This window comes from Staurois parvus, unplaced genomic scaffold (genome assembly GCF_062004578.1).
Source record: "Staurois parvus isolate SC_StPar_1 unplaced genomic scaffold, SC_StPar_1.0 ptg000011l, whole genome shotgun sequence".
Taxonomy (NCBI): Eukaryota; Metazoa; Chordata; class Amphibia; order Anura; family Ranidae; genus Staurois; species Staurois parvus.
The window spans coordinates 33,003,818-33,022,340 of NW_028317807.1; the positions used below are offsets into that span (position 1 = coordinate 33,003,818).

Consider the following 18,523-nt stretch of genomic DNA (forward strand, 5'->3'; position numbering starts at 1 on the left):
TCACCTTACCCTTCCTTTACGTACTTTTTCCTGTACAAGATCTACATGAAGTCAAATTGTAAATAGTAAGGCTGCCTAGTATAATGAGATTATATTCCCCACGCTGTTTTTTATTCTTGTTGGCAAGAAATATAAAAACATTATAACAAATTACAGCTTCACATCTCTTTAACCACATGGGCACTTTATTAAATTATCTAGTTCAATGGGTATCTAAAAAGTTAAATTTTTGTCTTGTGTACAGTCAGTTGAATTTACTATTACATAGAGGGACCTTACCTTTGCATAATCTCTGGGGCCAAATTAACCTGGAACTACACAAATATTTTTTCTTGCCACTCCCACCAGCAAGAAGAGTAGTATGGGAGTATGGGAAAGGTAAATATAAGCAGGTTTAGGGGTAAGCTATCACCCTGAATGGGCAAAGTACAGGTTTGCGTTAAAGAGAGAACCTGTAACCAAATTTTGGATAGTTGAGTATTTACTGTAAATATTCTTATTGTGATATTAAAGATTATTTATTTTGCTAGATGCACTGCTAGAAGCAAAACTTACATGCTCCTGCTCTTGGTATGTGGGTGCTGCCTGTGCCTTCCAGACCTATGAAGACCCGCTGTGGTCTCCACTACCTGCATGCTCCTGTTTAGAACTACAATCTTATGTGCAGCTAATCACACTATTACACACACAGACATAGGGAGAGGACACATAGCCAAATCCACTTCTCTCCTCATCCACAGAGGTGATTGACAGTGGCTCCCAAGTCAGCATGGCGTTTGCTCTGTATCCGCTGAGGAACCACTGCATGTAAGATTGTAGTTCTAAATGTGAACACTTATATAGTGGAGACCTTGACAGAACTCTGTAGGCCCTGGCAGGCACAAGGGGCACCCACATACCTGGAGTTGGGCAGCATGGCTGAGTGGCAGTATGAGGAGAAATTCAGAGGAGGAAAAAATATAAAAACAGCAGCAAGAGCATTAAGTTCTGCTATTAGCAAGTTAGCTAAAACTTATAAAGAAAAAAAATGAATATCCCTTTAAATGGTAAATTAAAGCACGCCATTACAGATCTTTATAGCTGCAGGCACTGTGAAGCAGCTCCTCCTCACAGTTCACAGCAGAAGCACTGAAGTCATTCAAATTATTCTCTCAGCAGCTCAGCTTCTCCTTCTTCCCCTCCAGGAACTCCTGTCCTGGGTTTACATTAAAAATTAGAAGATAAGAAGGCTACTGAGTTACTGGTGGAAGGGGGATACAGGGTGAGTTGAACAGGCAGAGAATGACTTGGACTGCAGTGCTTCTTCTGTCAACTTTGAGAATGCATTGGTTCACAGTGCCTACAACTACAGAGGTCAGTGAGGGTTTGCATTGCATTATTTTACTGCTTGTTAAATATATGTAGGTACTTGGATATCCAGATTCTGACAAGAAGGTAGATGATTCCAATTTGCATGAATAATACAGTTCAAAGCAAATATCTCATGTCTCTGTGACTGCGAGAAACATTATTTCTTTAAAAGTACTGATGGCATTGTACATTTTTAGTAAGAAGTTGTCACCTTAATGAATTGTTATGAATACATATCTGGATAAAAGAATGTTTTTATGTCTGCTAGAAAATACCTTTTAGAATTTACTGTATGTGTGCAAGAAAAAGGCAGCACCTGCTTGCTACCAACAAATTTGATTAAGAGGCGCTAAAGGCTTGTTAAAAAAAAAAGCAAAACAAACATAAAACACAACAACATGTTACATGTTCTCGACAGGAAAACATGATGCTTCTGTGACACGCAGCTGTTTGATTCTAATGTTTTTAATATGGGATATATCTATACTTGAGGCCCATTCACTTAAGTAAACTTTAGTAACGATTGCACATTCATTTGAATAGACTGGCTAATTAATTGCACTGCATTGCACCAGTATGTGTTACTGTAGTGTTATTGTAGTTATTGTGTGAATGGGCCCTTACTGGTTTTGTTGCAGTCTTCATATACACATAGGTTTCCAAGCTTTTTATTTAAAGTATATGTATGATCACTTTGAACTGAGGCTCAGTTTTTTTTAAAAAAGAAAGTCCCTGAAACACCATGGAGCTCTTTTACTTCTTCAGTCATTTAGCTCTTCTTTTCTTTTTTAACAAATCCCTGCTTTTGCTTCCCATACTGTTGTACCTAAGGCAAATGTCTTTTCAGTCTCTTATTAAAATGGAACATGTAACACTCAAAACAATAGCTTAATTGCTGGTATCATGTGCCAATTACAGATGATTTATAACAATAAAGTGCAATTATTGTACAAAAAAACTTAATGAAAACCAGTGGGAAAGTAACTAATCATACTGATTAATGCAGAAGAGAAAATTAAAACCGCTATATAGTGGTCCTATAAAAGTAAAGAAAGTGGTACAAATACAGTACATAATTATTTTGTAAAAAATTCATGATGGTGCCAGTCAGAAAAACAGGTTTAAGGTCCTGTTTAACATAAAAAAAAACCCCAAAACATGAATATGTTATATGTTTGAACAATATACACTGAAAGCTGTATTGTCTTTTATTAAACTACTGCTAAGAATATACAAACACATAGTACTTTTTATTAACATGTAGTTGTGGTGGTTATTTATAAAAAAAAATGTTGAGAATGTTTTTGCATTAGCACAGGGGTCATGAATAATCTCTATAATGTGTCTGATAGGTTCATGTCTTATAATCATCAGCTCAGTTTTCTGAAGTACTTCAATTAGTAAAATACTACATTATAGCCACTAGATGGAGCTGATGATCATAGGAAAGAAACATATTAGACATGTTTATTCATGATTTGTTTTTAAAATAGACTCCTTTGAAGTGGTAAGTGGTATTATACACAAGAGGAAACCTTTATTATATTGCAGGTAATCGATTCTTAGATGTGGTGACCGCATACATTTTCTTTTTTTATGCTTTCTTTCCTTTATTTTCACCGGGTGAAAATAAAGGAAACAATCCATCCCGCAGAAGTAGCAGTTACAGGGTTGAAACAGGAATGCTTACAATGCTCAGCTTTTATTCATTTATGTAAAAACTTTTACCCAGAATAAAAAGAAAACTGCTGTAGCTACTTAAAAAGTGTGAGCTGGGGTTTGTTAGGTGTCTAAATCTACTAGTGCATCTAACACTGCCGTCCCCCTAGAGGTGTCAAACTGGCGGCCCTCCAGCTGTTGCCAAACTACAGGTCCCAAGAGACATTGCAAGATTGACAGTTACAAGCATGACTCCCAAAGGCAGAGGCATGATGGGACTTGTAGTTTCGCAACAGCTGGAGGGCCGCCAGTTAGACACCCCTACCCTAGATTTTGTTGTCCAAAGATGTCTCTGTTGCTCCTTCATCCAGAGTGTAGGCAAACTAAGGCAGGGAGTGTGTTGCTGGCCAGATCACCTGGTGAAAACAGAAAATGAGTGCAGCCACCAGGATTAGTAAGCTGCATTATATTATATTTTTGGTTTTGGGTTTAATACCACTTTACATGTAACCCTCTGTACTCTGGCCCTAAGAATGCATGTACCTTAACCCCTATCCATTTTAATGAATTATCTGTTCATACATTAGCTCCAGTGCTAGTTCATAACAGTCTGACTGCCAATTGTGCTGATTTATAGCATCGCCTAAAAGTCCATGTCCCCATTGCACAGACTAGTAATTAACCATAGCCACTAACAAATGGATTTCAACCTATACCTGTTTTCAAAGTAAAAATTCAATGATATGTTTTTGTTCCAATTAGTATGTGCTTTTTGTTATAAGGGATTATCGATGTCAGTATTTTCCTACAAAGGGTACCAATATATCACTTCCTTTTCTTGCAGGGAGACACCATTGCATCCTGTGATTCTTATGGTGTTCTGAAGCTGTGGGATGTGCGGAAAGTGTCAGTGATGCTATCAATTGATGCAGGACCTCACCCAGGAAATCAGGTGGCCTTTGATCCAACAGGTATGTACAGATCCTTGGTGTTTCAGTGAAATGTGATATTAAGAGCTTAACTGCTGCTCTGACAGATGAACCATCACATCCTTAGTATTTGATGTGAACATATTGATCCAAAGTACAGAAGAATATGTTGGTAATGAGCTACAGTTTGCAGTTGTTGTGACAGAGTGAAAGGTTTCATGTGCTTTATACATAATCGAGGAGAAGGTTTGTCGTGTAATGCAACCATCAGCCAAATTACCATTGATTTTATTGTAGACAGTTTTATATATTTAAAGGGGCAAATAACATTTAGTGTTGAAATAGTGGTTGTTGAACATATTTGGCCTGGTTTAGTGAAAATGAAGCTTATATCATTTTTGTGAATTCAATTCATAATTAAAGAACTGCTGTCTAACTTAGAAGCAAGATATTGCTTTAATATGATGAAATGTTGCAGTCATTAATGTGAGTCACTGTTTATTTTAAAGTGGTTCTAAAGGATGACGATTTTCTATTTTTATCCATTCTATGCATGAAGGGAAAAAACCTTCTGTGTGCTGCTTCCCCCACAGCCCCTCCCTTTTACTCACCTCGATCCAGCGATGTACACGAGAGCCTTGTCTGTCCCGGGTCTCTCTCTCCTCATTGGCTAAGACACAGCTGCGGGAGCCATTGGCTCCCATTGCTCCACAATCACAACCAGGGAGCCAATGAGGAGAGAGTGGGGGCAGGGCTGAGCCACGGCTTTATGTATCATATGGACGCATAGAGCAGGGCTCAGGAGCAAGCACACACCAGTGCTTCCATCAACGGGGGACCCGACAAGAAGAGAATCGGGGCTGCTCTGTGTAAAACCATTGCACAGAGCAGGTAAGTATGACATGTTTGTTTATTTAAACAAACCTTTAGAATCACTTTAAATATTTGAAAATACAAACAGAAAGGTATAGCAGGCTCTTAGGTCTTATTCACATGGGGGTGTATCAATACATACACCCATGTGAGACTATGTTTACACACTCAGGGATGTGTAGGTATTGTGTGCATCCCCATGCAGGAAGTCCCATTGATGTATATTGGGGCACAGACACACCCACTGCATGGGTGCTGGTGTGTGTTCCTGAACTCATTGAGTGTGTGAGTCAAAATAGTAGCAGAGATGGTATCCATGCAATTGCTGCTTCCCAATTGACATCGATGGGACTGCCAGCATGGGTACGCATGGAACACCTGAGCATCCCCATGCAGGTAAACATGGCCCTCCACAGGCTTTAGGGCTTGCTCACACAGGAGCCAGAGGGCAGTAAAACAGGCAGTTGAGCTGTGGCTTTACTGCACCCCCCCAAAAAAATGTTTATATATATATATATATATATATATATATACACGCAGTATATACTGCTCAAAAAACACTTTGAATACACATCAAATCTCAATGGGGAAACATCTCATGCTGGATATGTATATTGATATGGACTGGGTAATGTGTTAGAAACGTAAACATGCCCCATCGTTTGATGGAAGCTAAAATTATCAACCTACAGAGGACTGAATTCAAAGACACCCCGAAAATCAAAGTTAAAAAAAATGATACAACAGGCTAGTCCATTTTACTGAAATTTAATTGCAGCACCTCAAAATGGTACTCAATAGTTTGTATGACCCCCATGTGCCTGTATGTATGCCTGACAATGTTGGGGCATACTTCTAATGAGACGACAAATGGTGTCCTGGGGTATTTCCTCCCAGATCTGAACCAGGGCATCACTGAGCTCCTGGACAGTCTGAGGTGCAACCTGGTGGCGTCGGATGGACTAAAACATAATATCCCAGAGGTGTTCTATTGGATTTAGGTCAGGCGAGTGTGGAGGCCATTCAATGGTATCAATTCCTTCATCCTCCAGGAACAGCCTGCATTCTCTTGCCACATGAGACCAGACATTGTAGTGCACCAGAAGGAACCCAGGACCCACTGCACCGGCGTAGGGTCTGACAATGGGTCCAAGGATTTGATCCCAATACCAATTCTGGTGTTCAATTGCAAATGTCAGTCGAGCTCTATGGTACCGGGCAGTGAGCACAGGGCGCACTAGATGGCCTCAGGCCACCCTCATGAAGTCTGTTTCTTATTGTTTGGACAAAGACATTCACAGCAGTGGCCTGCTGGAGGCAATTTTGTAGGGCTCTGGCAGTGCTCTTCCTGTTCCTCCTTGCACAAAGGAGCAGATACCAGTCCTGCTGATGGGTTAAGGACCTTCCACGGCCCTGTCCAGCTCTCCTAGAGTAACTGCATGTCTCCTGGAATCTCCTCCATGCACTTGAGACTGGTGTTGGGAGACACAGCAAACCTTCTGGCAATGGCACATATTGGTGTGCCATCCTGGAGGAGTTGGACTGCCTGTGCAACCTCTGTAGGGTCTGGGTATTGCCTCATGTTACCAGTAGTGAAACTGACCCAAATGCTGCAAAACTAGTGAAAACCAGTCAGAAAAGAGAAGTGGGGAAAAAATGTAAGTGGCCTCCACCTGTAAAACCATTCCTGTTTTGAGAGTCATCTCATTGATGCCCATCTAGTGCACTTTTTGTTAATTTCCAAAGCAGCTGAAACTGATTAACAACCCCCTCTGCTACTTAACTGACCAGATCAATACCCTAGGAGTTTAATTGACTCTATACTCTGATTAAAACATGTTCCTTTAATTTTTTGAGCAGTGTGTGTATATGTATGTATATATATATATATATATATATATATATATACACATATACACATATATATATAGAGAGAGAGGGCGTCTCTAAGGGTTGTACACATGCTGCGGCCACAATGCTTTGCTTTGTGGCAAACAAAATGCCACAATACCTTGTGACAAAATTTAAATGGCATTCAAGTGAATGTAGCCATGCCACAATTGTCCTGCCAATCAAATAGAATATTCCCATCACACATTTCTAAAGATGGCTTGAAACAAGTTGGTGCTTTAGCTTTAGGAGACTGGTATCAACACAACTCAAAACATGTATCACCAGCACACCATAAATCTTTAAGATTGTGTCCATAAATGTAATAACGTGTGATCACATCACAGCAGTAAATTGCAATGGTTCAGGGCCTTGAAGTACAGCTTCATCAGTGGGTTGAGGCATGATGGATCAGTATTTTTAGGGTTAAAACAGGCAGTGATTAAGTGATATTATGGGGTTGCATTACTAAAGGCAAATAGTCTGTGCACTGAAAGTGCACCTGCAAGTGCATTTGCTTTATATCCGAGGGGAAGCTCTGAAATTAGATGAAGCTCTGCTAATTTCTTCATACAATCATGTGCAAGCAAAAATGCATTTTATTAATTTTCTTTGCATGTTCGCCTCAGATTTAGAACTACTGCACTTTCAGTACACTTGCAGTGCACAGCTTATTTGTCTTTAGTAAATCAACCCCATTGCCTACTTACAGCCTGTCAAATGCCCCCTGTAAAGTGAGCCACTTTGGCAATAATAGCCACATTTTTGAATAAGCCCTTAGAGTTCGCTACACATATGATCAAATGCCTTTTTAGAATGTACTAGGCACCTCAAAGCTCAGGGAACTCTTGAATTCAAAGATCAAGTTCAGTTCCTTATAGTGGACCACTCTGTACCTTTACAAGTCTGCAGTTAGAAATGCCTTACTTAGCACAATACACAGCTCCAGTATCAGTCAAGTACCTTAACTAGGCTGAAATAATATCATTAGTCTGTCACAGAAGTAAGAAATGAATCTTCAGCCTCTCTCAAAGTGAGAGGCTGCAGGAGAGGTAACCAGGATTTACACAATTGTCATTTCTGAGCCTGCATCTCAGCCCAGAAAGTCCTGTAGATGCTGATTTTGTATGGTACCTGTACAAAGATGGTGTCTTCATTTTAGAGAGGAAAACATATCTGGTGAAGGAATTTTCAGGAGACACACAGTGTTCTCTCTTGGGTAATAAATACATGTAAGAAAATACCTCTAAGAGTGTTACACACAATACTTAGCATGCATGCACTTAACCAAAAACAAACTTCTGATGCCAATTTAGGGGTTAACTCTGCTGTCTCTCATAATGTTGGCCAATAGTAAGGTAAAAGATAGGGTGGTAAGCTTGACTTAAAGAAGATCTAACATCACTGCATCCTTGTATAACATCAACATTGCAATATAGTTGCTTAAAAGATCATCTTTTATGTTGTATTTGCTGCCTATCTCCTGGCCATCTCTTTCCCCTAGACATGTGCGATTTGTTTCGTTACAAATCGAAATTTAGACAGACTTTTTGTTATTAGGACATTTGGATGGATATGAATTTCAACGAATCCGAAATAAATAAATGAAACTTCAGATGACATAATGCAATAGTTTGGGCCTTTTGTTTATGTTTGAAGCATCCAAAATAACATAACAACATAATGTATGAAACCAAAATTAATTTTGTTTCATTAATTCTTTCGTATCCATTTTGTTTTTATTTTGTATTGACATTTTTTATTATTATGAAAAAAATGCATTACATATAAAATGTAAGCATAATGCAATAAATACAGTAAGGTATATAAAAGCACAGTGGCTAAATGGTTAGCAGTTCTGCCTGGCAGTACTAGGGTCGTTGGTTTGAATCCCAGCCACGGAACCACCTGCCTGGAGTTTGCATGTTCTCCCTGTGCCTGCGTGGGTTTCCTCCTGGTACTCCGATTTCCTCCCACGCACCAAAGACATGCTGGTAGGTTAATTGGATCCTGTCTAAATTGTCCCTAGTATGTGTATGTATGAATGTAAGTTAGGGACCTTAGATTGTACACCCCTTGAGGGTTAGGGACTGATGTGAATGTACAAAATATATATATGTGTAAAGTGCTGGGCAAATTGACGGCGCTATATAAGTACCTGAAATAAATAAGTGAAATAAGATGATTCCAATTTCCTACTTATTGAGTTTTGGTTGGATGAAGGTGGATCCATCAGAATATCTGAATCATTACATAACAAATGAATCCAAAATTGTTTTTGTTCCATTAGTTTTTTTTGTTATCGTCCAATCAGCTCATTGCATTTCTCTTTGTGGGTTGGACTAGCCAAATTTGAATATATGAAACTAATCCGAATATATGAAAACAATTCCGACTATTTGAAACAAATTCGATAACTAATTAAATGAATTAATAAACATTTTTTCATCATGCACATCTCTACTTTCCCAAAATTCCTGGATTCCCTGCATAATTTACAGCATCGCCTCTGCTGTTTACTTTCAGTTTCTAAGGACTACATATCCCATGGTACCTTGCTGCCTGCAAGCTAAGATTCCTGTACTGATTCCGTCTTCTAAAACTTCTCCTCTCAGCTCCTCTGTAGTTCATTAAGCAGCTTCTGTGAATTCTGGGACATAGCAGTGTATATACACAGGGCATAGTGAATATGTGTCAGAGAATTCAAAGTAAATGTGCAAGAAATCTGTAGAAATTATTATACAATTTAAAGTTTTGATCATAAATTCACTTTAACCAAATTCTGTCAGCATGTTCCCCTTAGTGGATTTTATTAAGGTGTGATTTTATTGTGGTCACAGAGGTTTAAGCCCTTGGTGATGGTTTTTGCACTACATATCAGCTGGATGAGGATTATTGAAGCTTTGCATTGGCTGAGCTCCTTTACTAGTTAAGCTCTTTGGGAGCTGCAGTGGGGCTTTGAGCTGTCCTTTTTACTGGTGCCATGAATCACACGCTTTCCTGTTTCTAGGCTTGGATACAGGGCCATTTAGTAGACAAAATGCCAGCAACTATAGACATTTAGATAGCAAAGCAGCCAGGAGAAGATGATGATTCCTAAGAAGAACATTGGAGCCATTCAGCATTGGACCCTGAGTTAGGTAAAGGTAAACAGTTTGTCTCACTGGAGTGTAGAAGTAAATAATGTATACATATCCAAATATTTTTTGTCTTGTGTCCTAGTCCAGGCACCAAACAGATTATACTTTCCAATATATTTCAATTTGATGTGTATTATTTGCTTTTATTCTCTTTGCAATGCATTCCTTCTTTCTGTCTGCTTATAGACTGGGCAGCACTCAGTCAAACACAAACTATAGCAATACAGCCAGTAAAAATATTTTCCATCATGTCCAGAGTCTTTTTAATGGAAAGAGATGCATGTCACAGATTCCTGCCAAAAGAAGCTGTAAAATGTGACCCAGTAATTTGCATCCAGATACTGGGACTGTAATAGAGAGCTTTTGGAATCATGAATGCATATTCTTAAATGCACTGCCTAAATATTGTAAGTGTTTAGTAATAAATCAGCATCTGAACTTTGTATACTTGCAGTGTAATGGAACACCAGAATATTTGTCATGTTCTTGTTTATAGCCTCTGGTAGTTAATGCACTTGGTTTCAATTTCCTCATTGGGCAGTGCTGATTAATATAACACTCCTGATGTTATTGGCTTCCTACTGGTTTCACACATGAAAACAAACAGTAAAAGTACAAACAACACCATAAAAACATGATGCAAACAAATGCAGTCAACTGTCACTCCTCAGTTATTACTCGATGCCAAGCAATGCTGATATTCCACTGTCGATCAATCAGAGAATAATTGCTTTGTAGGCATTCTCTTGACATTCTCTGATGCAAACATTCTGTCACTTTTTAATAACGGTACAATCTGTTTAGTTCTAGTGCCATAAAAAATGTCATTAATTTTCCAACTCTGTCTCTGTCCAGCAGACTTGTATATCTTGTATATTGTCATAAACTAGGCATGAATGGATTATAAATTTTTCTTTAGCTTTCTGGGTAGTTGACATGATGGGCCCTCACAGACCCTAATCAGAGTTGGCTTCTAGTAAAGCAAAGATTGCTTTTGCCCTGGCAAGCAGACCACTTGGCACCTTTTGCTGACTTTTATCTCAGTTGCACCCAAGAGCATCATTATGGTTTAACTTTCTCTGACAGTACCTTGGATGCTAACCTGTACGAAATGTCAACCATACATTATGCGTCTTAGCACTGTAACTGCATCTGCTGCATTTCACAGGGACACGGAATATGTGCACAGTTGTGTCACTGCACATTTTCCTACTCACTTTTTGCACTTAGAACTGGTCAATAAGATAGAAACGTGTGTGTTTTTCATGGAACATGATACTTGAGTTTAGGTTCCTACACATGATAGAAGTGTCCATTAAAGCATTGTTTGCCTATGCACATGTCTACACTCTTGCCTGAAGACATGAGATGGCAGTTGATAGATCCGGCTAGTTTTAGTCAATGATCTCTTATCTGTTTGTCGCCCTGTAGCCTACTTGCTGGCTGTTGTTGATTGTAACTAGAGAATTGGCAAGCTAAAAAAACTTTGCACAGTTGATATCATTGTCCTTCTGATAAGCTTGTGCTGGTTGCCGCCCACTCTTTCCCTTTGGAAGACCTCACTTGTTAAGTTGCCTTCCTAGTGACCAGATGATTATTATTATTATACAGTATTTATATAGCGCCAAAGGGTATGCTCAGCGCTGTACAGTAGCAAGGGGGACAGAACATGAGACAATACAGTAACAATACAATACACGAGGGGTTTGAGGGCCCTGCTCTTTCGAGCTTACAATCTAGGATCTGTGTATGTCTTTTGAGATTTCCACCTAAAGCATCTGTATCTCAAATTTGCATGGTCACCACCTAGTCCTCCATTCAAACATTCTCCAGGTTGATATCTAGGCCTCACCTGATGCAAACTTCAGCCTTTGGGGTTTTTTAAGCTGTCATCTCAGATATTTTTTCTGGTTCTATTATACTTGTTTTTGTGGTCGTGTTGACAATTCTGTTTGCTATGTTGTTGCCCAGCCCTCATGTTTTTGACTGGGTACATACCATTGTCTATGGACTAAAGCCCTGTGTTCAGTATTTTTTTAATAAATTTAAGGGAACTTTGATTTACCTGTAAATTCCTTATCTTGGCATAGAGTACAGGACACAGGATCCTCCCCTCTGTTTCCTGTGGTCACTCTGGCGTCCCACGGTATGGGTGAAGTTATAGGAGCATGTAATAGTGGAAGCCTTTCCAAAGTTCTTTGCCAATGTCATATTACTTGAAAGTAGCCTGCATACTGTATAGTCCACCACCTATGACTACAGCTCTTTACCCTGTACTGTATTCCAAAATAAGCAATTTACAGGTAAGTGAAAACTACCTTTTTATTACCTTTTCCTCTGCTCCTCCAGTCTGCTGCTAGATTGGTCCCCAAAGCATCTTCTCCCTTACTCTACAGTGGTCTAAGGTCCTCTGTCTTCAAGAGAAATGTCAGAGAGCATTCATAGCCCTGCACTGGAGATAGGAATACCAAGGGACAGTCCATCACCGAAGCAGAGGTTTAGGCAAGTAAAAGCTCTCTTACTGTCCCCTATACTAAATGAGCAGCTAATCCTTTCAATGTGGACTTTTAGTTTTCCCGAAGTTGGGCTTTAAATGTTGCAGAGTACGGAAGGCGCATGCACGGCCGCCGGGATCGGATGTCCCGGCGATAGCTCTGCACACCTCCAGTGCTGATAACAGCCCATATAAGGGCATAGTACACACTAGCTCCCGGGGATCCCCCCGGACCTCGGGCACCCGCAATATGCCGGGAAAACCGGCAGGGAAGAGCCGTGGAGGCTCCCAGATGCTGCTCCCTGCGGGGACTGGGAGGTCCAAGATGGCGCCCGGATCAGCGCCCATGGCTCCTAGTGCTGATCCTCCACCTCTCTCACGGCAGCACCTCTCCCCCAGAGGAAGAAAACGAGCACCTCATCCCACACTGGACTGAGGAGGACTGCAACAGCATCACCAGCTGGGGTGAGTGACTCCCTGCAGCCCCCCTGGTCACCTTCCAGCCCTGTACCACCAGAGTCCCAGGCTTCGGCCTGTTCCTTCGGCCATGACTCCCCTGCCTCCACGCAATTGAGCAGCAAGAGTGCTGCCATTTTTTCCAGCCAGCATAGTGGTCCAGAACCTGCAGATGAGAGCCCGGCCTCCTCGCCAACAATTCCTGCTGACCCACCACTATATTCGGGTGACGCGACCTTGATAGCTTGGTTCGCGGATCTGCTGCAACGTGAACTGGGTAGAGCTACCTCAAAATTGGCGGCTGACCTTAAGCAGGATTTTCAGGCCTTGGGCTGGACAGTATCGAGGCTAAAGTTGATGCGACAGCTCATAGTGTCTCCCAAAATTCCAACATGATCATCGACTTGCAAGATCGCCTGGAGGAAGCATATTCTAAAATTGATGATTTGGAGAATCGGGCCGGGCGATACAATTTTCGCATTCGAGGACTCCCTGAGTCTGTTAAGGAGCTCACTAGCTGCGCACACACCCTCATGCAGTCTGCTTTTTCCGACATTGATGACCTTCATCTTGAGATGGATCGTATTCACAGGGCATTGATCCCCCCCCCCCGTCAAGGGGGGCCTCCTAGAGATATCATCGTCAAGCCTCATTTTTTTCAGGTCAAGGAAGCGGTTATGCGATATGGCAGGGAGAATCCGGACCTGGAGCATACAGGGCACAAGATACAAATCTTTGCTTATGTCTCTCTGGCCACTATCCAGAAGCACCGATCCCTCAAGCCACTACTCTCTCACTTAGTTCAGAAGGGCATTAGATATTGTTGGGCTTACCCTTTTCACCTGCAGTTCACTCTTATTGGAAAATCCTATGGGTTTGCTACGTTCCAGGATGGCGAGGAGTTGCTGCTTCAGCTGGGTGTTATATCTCGGAGTCCGGCATCCCATTCCCCTACGGGATCGGCTTCTCGACCTCCGCTGCTCCAGCCATTGTGGGCTACGCCAAACTCTAAGAAGAAGGGGTCACGGATTCCACCTGGGAATATCTCTTGAACTCCCGTGTCCTTTTGGGGACTTTTCACTGTGATGTTTTGATTGGTGGTGGCCTCTGCTGCTCTGCTGGTGTGGGGGGATTGGCGGGGGGGGGGCGGGACCTGGGGATTACTTTACATCTGTTTGCTGAATGCCATTTCAGAAGGTTCAATTGTTTTGTTTTGTTCTTGTATTTTTCTGCACTAAACGTTCGATTTATTGCTGATGGGTTTCTGCTACTGTCGGTGCCGGAGAGTGTCTTTGCACTCTCACTGACTGGAAGACTCTTCCCCGAGATCGCTTCTCTGGGCAGATCCATTCCACTACAGGGCTATTGCTCTGTATTTCCTGGTGCATAGTCTGAACTATTTATATAGTAACGTTTCGTGTACCACGGTTACTTGACTAGCGGACTTTTGTGTTCCGAATGTCTTATCCCTTCTCTTTCCTTTTTCTCCACCTTTTCCTTCTTTGTCTTTTTTTGTTTTCCTCCGGGTTCAGCTGGCAACATTTAGGGACTCTTAGGAACATTTTCACTCTTCAGGAACGTAGGGTCTCCATTCTGCTTAGCTCCTTAATTATTTATAATGTCTTCCCTACGGTCAACTAGAGGGGGTATTCGTCTAATTTCTCACAATGTTCAGGGGCTTAATTCCCCCTCTAAACGCATACAGGCTTTTAGTTCGTACTACTCTCTTGGGGCAGATATAGTTGCCTTACAGGAGACGCATTTTCCCACCTCCTTCTCTCCACGCTATATTCATAAAAATTACCCTGTCTGCTTTTTTGCTAATGCTACAGAGAAAAAACGGGGGGTGGCCCTTTGCTTTTCTCGCCGACTGTCCTTTACCGAATCCAAAATTATCTGGGACAGGGAGGGGCGATATCTTCTGGTGAAAGGCCACTTGGGAGGACACCCAATCACTTTTCTAATTTATTATACTCCAAATACCAATCAGGTGGAATTTTTTCAGTCCCTGCTAAGCACCCTGGTCGGGGAATTTGAGGGTGATGTTATTCTGGCTGGTGACTCCAATCTAGCACTGGACCAGACTCTGGATTGTTCTCAAACCGTCACGCTGCAGCCTCCTTCTAGACGGAGCCGTAAGTTGGCCCAACTATTATATCGCTATGACTTTAATGATGCATGGAGAGAGGCTAATCCTACTTCTCGAGACTACTCCCACTACTCCAGGGCTCATAACAGTTATTCCCGTATTGATCATATATTTCTTCAGACACATTCACTCCCCAGACTTCTTTCTGCTAAAATTTTCTACATGCCCTGGTCTGACCATGACCCAGTTTCTATAACCTTGTCGTCCGGGACACCTGGTAGGACGGCTTTTTCACTGGCATCTTAAAACTCTATTTTGGGTAACCCCTCTCATTGTCGGGAAATCTCCTCACATTTACAAGCATTCTTTGACTTCAATAAAGCAGAGGACACGGACCCGGCAATTAATTGGGCAGCTCATAAGGCCTCGGTCAGGGAGTGTATTATTCAACTTTCTTCTCGTCTTAAAAAAGCCCGAAATGACCTACTTACCGTTAAAACTCAGTTATACAATGACCTGGTTGCTCAACATAAGCAAAATCCCAGTCCTGATTTGTTACTTAAACTTGACCAGGCCCGACTGGAACTTAATTTGTGTCCTACTACCATTGCTGACAAACAACTTCGTTGGTCTAATCATAAATTCTTTACTTGGAGGGACAGACCTGGTACTTTGTTAGCACGCAAGCTGACTCCCAGACATTCCCAGACGGCTTTCCCCAAACTCAGATTGGATAACGGTTCATTATCCCAGGACCCTAGTAAGATCCTCCACAAATTTAATTCTTTCTACTCTAAACTTTATAGCTTGCCCAAAGGGGGTTCTTCTTCATCTCTTCACACCTTTTTGGGGTCTGTTTTGCTTCCCCCCCCTCCAGGAGACCCATGGGGAGATGATGGAACGGCCTATTTCATGTGAAGAAATTGGGAACGTGGTGCAATCTCTTCCCTCTCATAAGGCCCCAGGACCGGATGGTCTTCCCAATAATTATTATAAAGCTTTCCCTGATATTTTGATGCCCCATATGGCCCTCTACTTTAACTATTTGCGGGACGGGGGAATGGTACTCCCAGATGAAAATAAAGCATTCATAAGTGTCATCCCCAAGCCTCTCAAGGACGCCGCTATGGTTTCCAATTACCGGCCTATTTCCTTAATTAATTGCAATTTAAAGATTCTTACTAAAATACTGGCCCTACGTCTCCCTAAATTTTTGGCCCTATATATTCACGATGACCAGTCAGGATTCATAAGCGGTCGACAAACATCGGACCAAATTCGACGGACTATAGCTTTGCTGTCAGTGGTGCAGTCCAATTGGGACGGGTCTTCACAGAGGGAAATTTTACTACTGCCACTGGATATTCAGAAAGCATTCGACAGTCTGTCTTGGGACTATCTGTTTCAGACGTTAGACAAATTCGGGTTTGGCCCTCATTTTACGACGCTGTTACGGGCCCTATATTCTACTCCGTCTGCTTAAGTTTCCATTCGTGCACATAAATCAGCCCCTTTTTCGATAGAACGAGGGACTAGACAGGGATGTCCTCTTTCTCCATTGCTATTTGCTTTGGCAATGGAACCACTTGCGATTGCTATTTGTGTTGATCCCACTATCTCGGGCGTCTACTGTGGTCAACGGGATCATAAATGCGCCTTATTTGCTGATGATGTTCTCATGTATGTTTCTAATCCTCGAACGTCTCTGCCTGGTTTCTTCCACTTGTTTCATCGGTTTTCTGAGACCTCTGGTCTTACTCTTAACTTGTCTAAAACAGTTGCCTTGAATATCTTGTTACCCGATTCGGAGGTTCGTTACTTCCGGGAAAGTTTTGATTTTCAGTGGGCCCCTGGCTCTCTTCCCTATCTAGGGATTCACCTCACGAAATCTATATCGAAGTTATACAAGGCCAACTATCTCCCGCTTTTCAAACGACTTAAAAATGACTTACTATACTGGCAGGATCTTTCACTTTCCTGGTTCGGTAGAATTCATTCTATTAAAATGACCTTTTTACCGAGATTATTGTACTATTTCAGGATGCTGCCAATCATGGTCCCCAAACGGGAACTGTTATTACTACAAGCAGCGGTCTCTAAATTTATATGGAGGGGAAAATGCCCTAGGATTAACAAGTCTACCTTTTTCTCCCTGAAGAGGCATGGCGGTTTGGGACTCCCTAATCTCCTAGCATATTTTCAGGCGGCCCAAATATCACAGTTATCGTGTACTACAGCCAGGGGATATGTCCCTCAGTGGGTCGGGATTGAGGCTCTTTCGTGCCATCCATACGCTGTGGGTACTCTCATGTGGCTTCCCAGTGGATTGCGTCGTCCTATTTTGTGTCCTATTCTATCCTATTCGTTATCGGTGTGGGATAGATGGTGAGCTCGCAAACCTTTCTCCTCTCCACATACCCCATTAGCCCCAGTGTTTGGTAATCCTGAGTTTGCCCCGGGTCTATCTTCATCGGTGTTCCAGTGGTGGATTAATAAGGGTCTGTTACGTATCGGAGACTATTTAGAAGGGTTTAGTCCTCGGTCACTTCAACATTTTTTGACGACATATCAGATGCCTCCCGGAGAAATATTTTGTTATCACCAACTTCGCTCTTTTATCATTAGCAAACTTAGATTACTCAGAGAACCCTGTGCGCTTACTTCCTTCGAGGTCTCGTGTGGAGCAGGTGGGATAATGCGAGGTCGTTTATCCTTTATTTATGCTTCCATTGTTGATCCTCTCGCTAAATTGTCCTACATGAAGCAATGGGAGGGGGATTTAAATAGTTCATTAGATTTAGATACATGGCGGAATGCGGCTCATACTTTATCGAAGATCTGGATTAATACTGATCTTGTTGAATCCAATTATAAAACGCTACTTCGCTGGTATTTGGTTCCTACTCGCTTGGCCAAAATGTACCCCTCAGTATTATCTAGCTGTTTCCGATGCTGTGGTCAAGAAGGTACTATGTTCCACGTTTGGTGGAAATGTCCAGTTGTGAGTAGGTTCTGGATCCACATATTTAATTTTATATATTCGGTAACAGAAGTTAATATCCGTAGATCACCGGAAGTGGCCTTGTTTCATATACTTCCCGCTGACGTTCCCAAAAAATCGACTAAACTAATTTTATACCTCTTACTGGCGGCTCGCATTACCATAGCTAGAAGTTGGAAACAATCTGTGATCTCGTTGGACAGGGTGAAACATAAACTTAATTGGATAATGGTAAACGATAAACTTACAAGTATTGTCAATGACGATGTGTCCAGATTTGAGGGGACTTGGGAGCCTTGGATTAGTTACATTTCTGTATCGTGAGAGTCTTACAGCTGACCCCCCCCCCCCCCCCCTATTTTTGTCCTTTTTCTTAGGAGCTGTTTCCTCCTTCTTTTCTCTCTTTCTTCTCTTTTTCTACTTTATCCGCTGCATTGTTTTTGTTACATTTGGTTTATTCCTACAGTTTAGTCTCTGTTTATTGATTGATGAAACCTGTAAGTCTTGATGGTAATGGCACTCTCTGTGTGTATCCTTATTGCCATTGTTAGTCAAATTTTTTTTGCGTGCCTATCAGTGTTGTGATTGTGATTCTATATAATGTCCCACCATGTAGGTGGACCCCTTTTTTTTGCCATCCTG

At 41.6% G+C, this 18,523-nt stretch overlaps 1 protein-coding gene across 1 annotated transcript in view; it reads left to right on the forward strand.

Moving 5' to 3' along the window:
* Positions 1-18,523, forward strand: part of SPAG16 (sperm associated antigen 16) — a 1,274,471-nt gene that overhangs the window by 970,358 nt on the left and 285,590 nt on the right. The window contains exon 15 of the mRNA XM_089672306.1: positions 3,854-3,980. Within this exon, the coding sequence (XP_089528432.1) occupies positions 3,854-3,980 (127 nt within the window). The remainder of the gene's footprint in view (positions 1-3,853; positions 3,981-18,523) is intronic.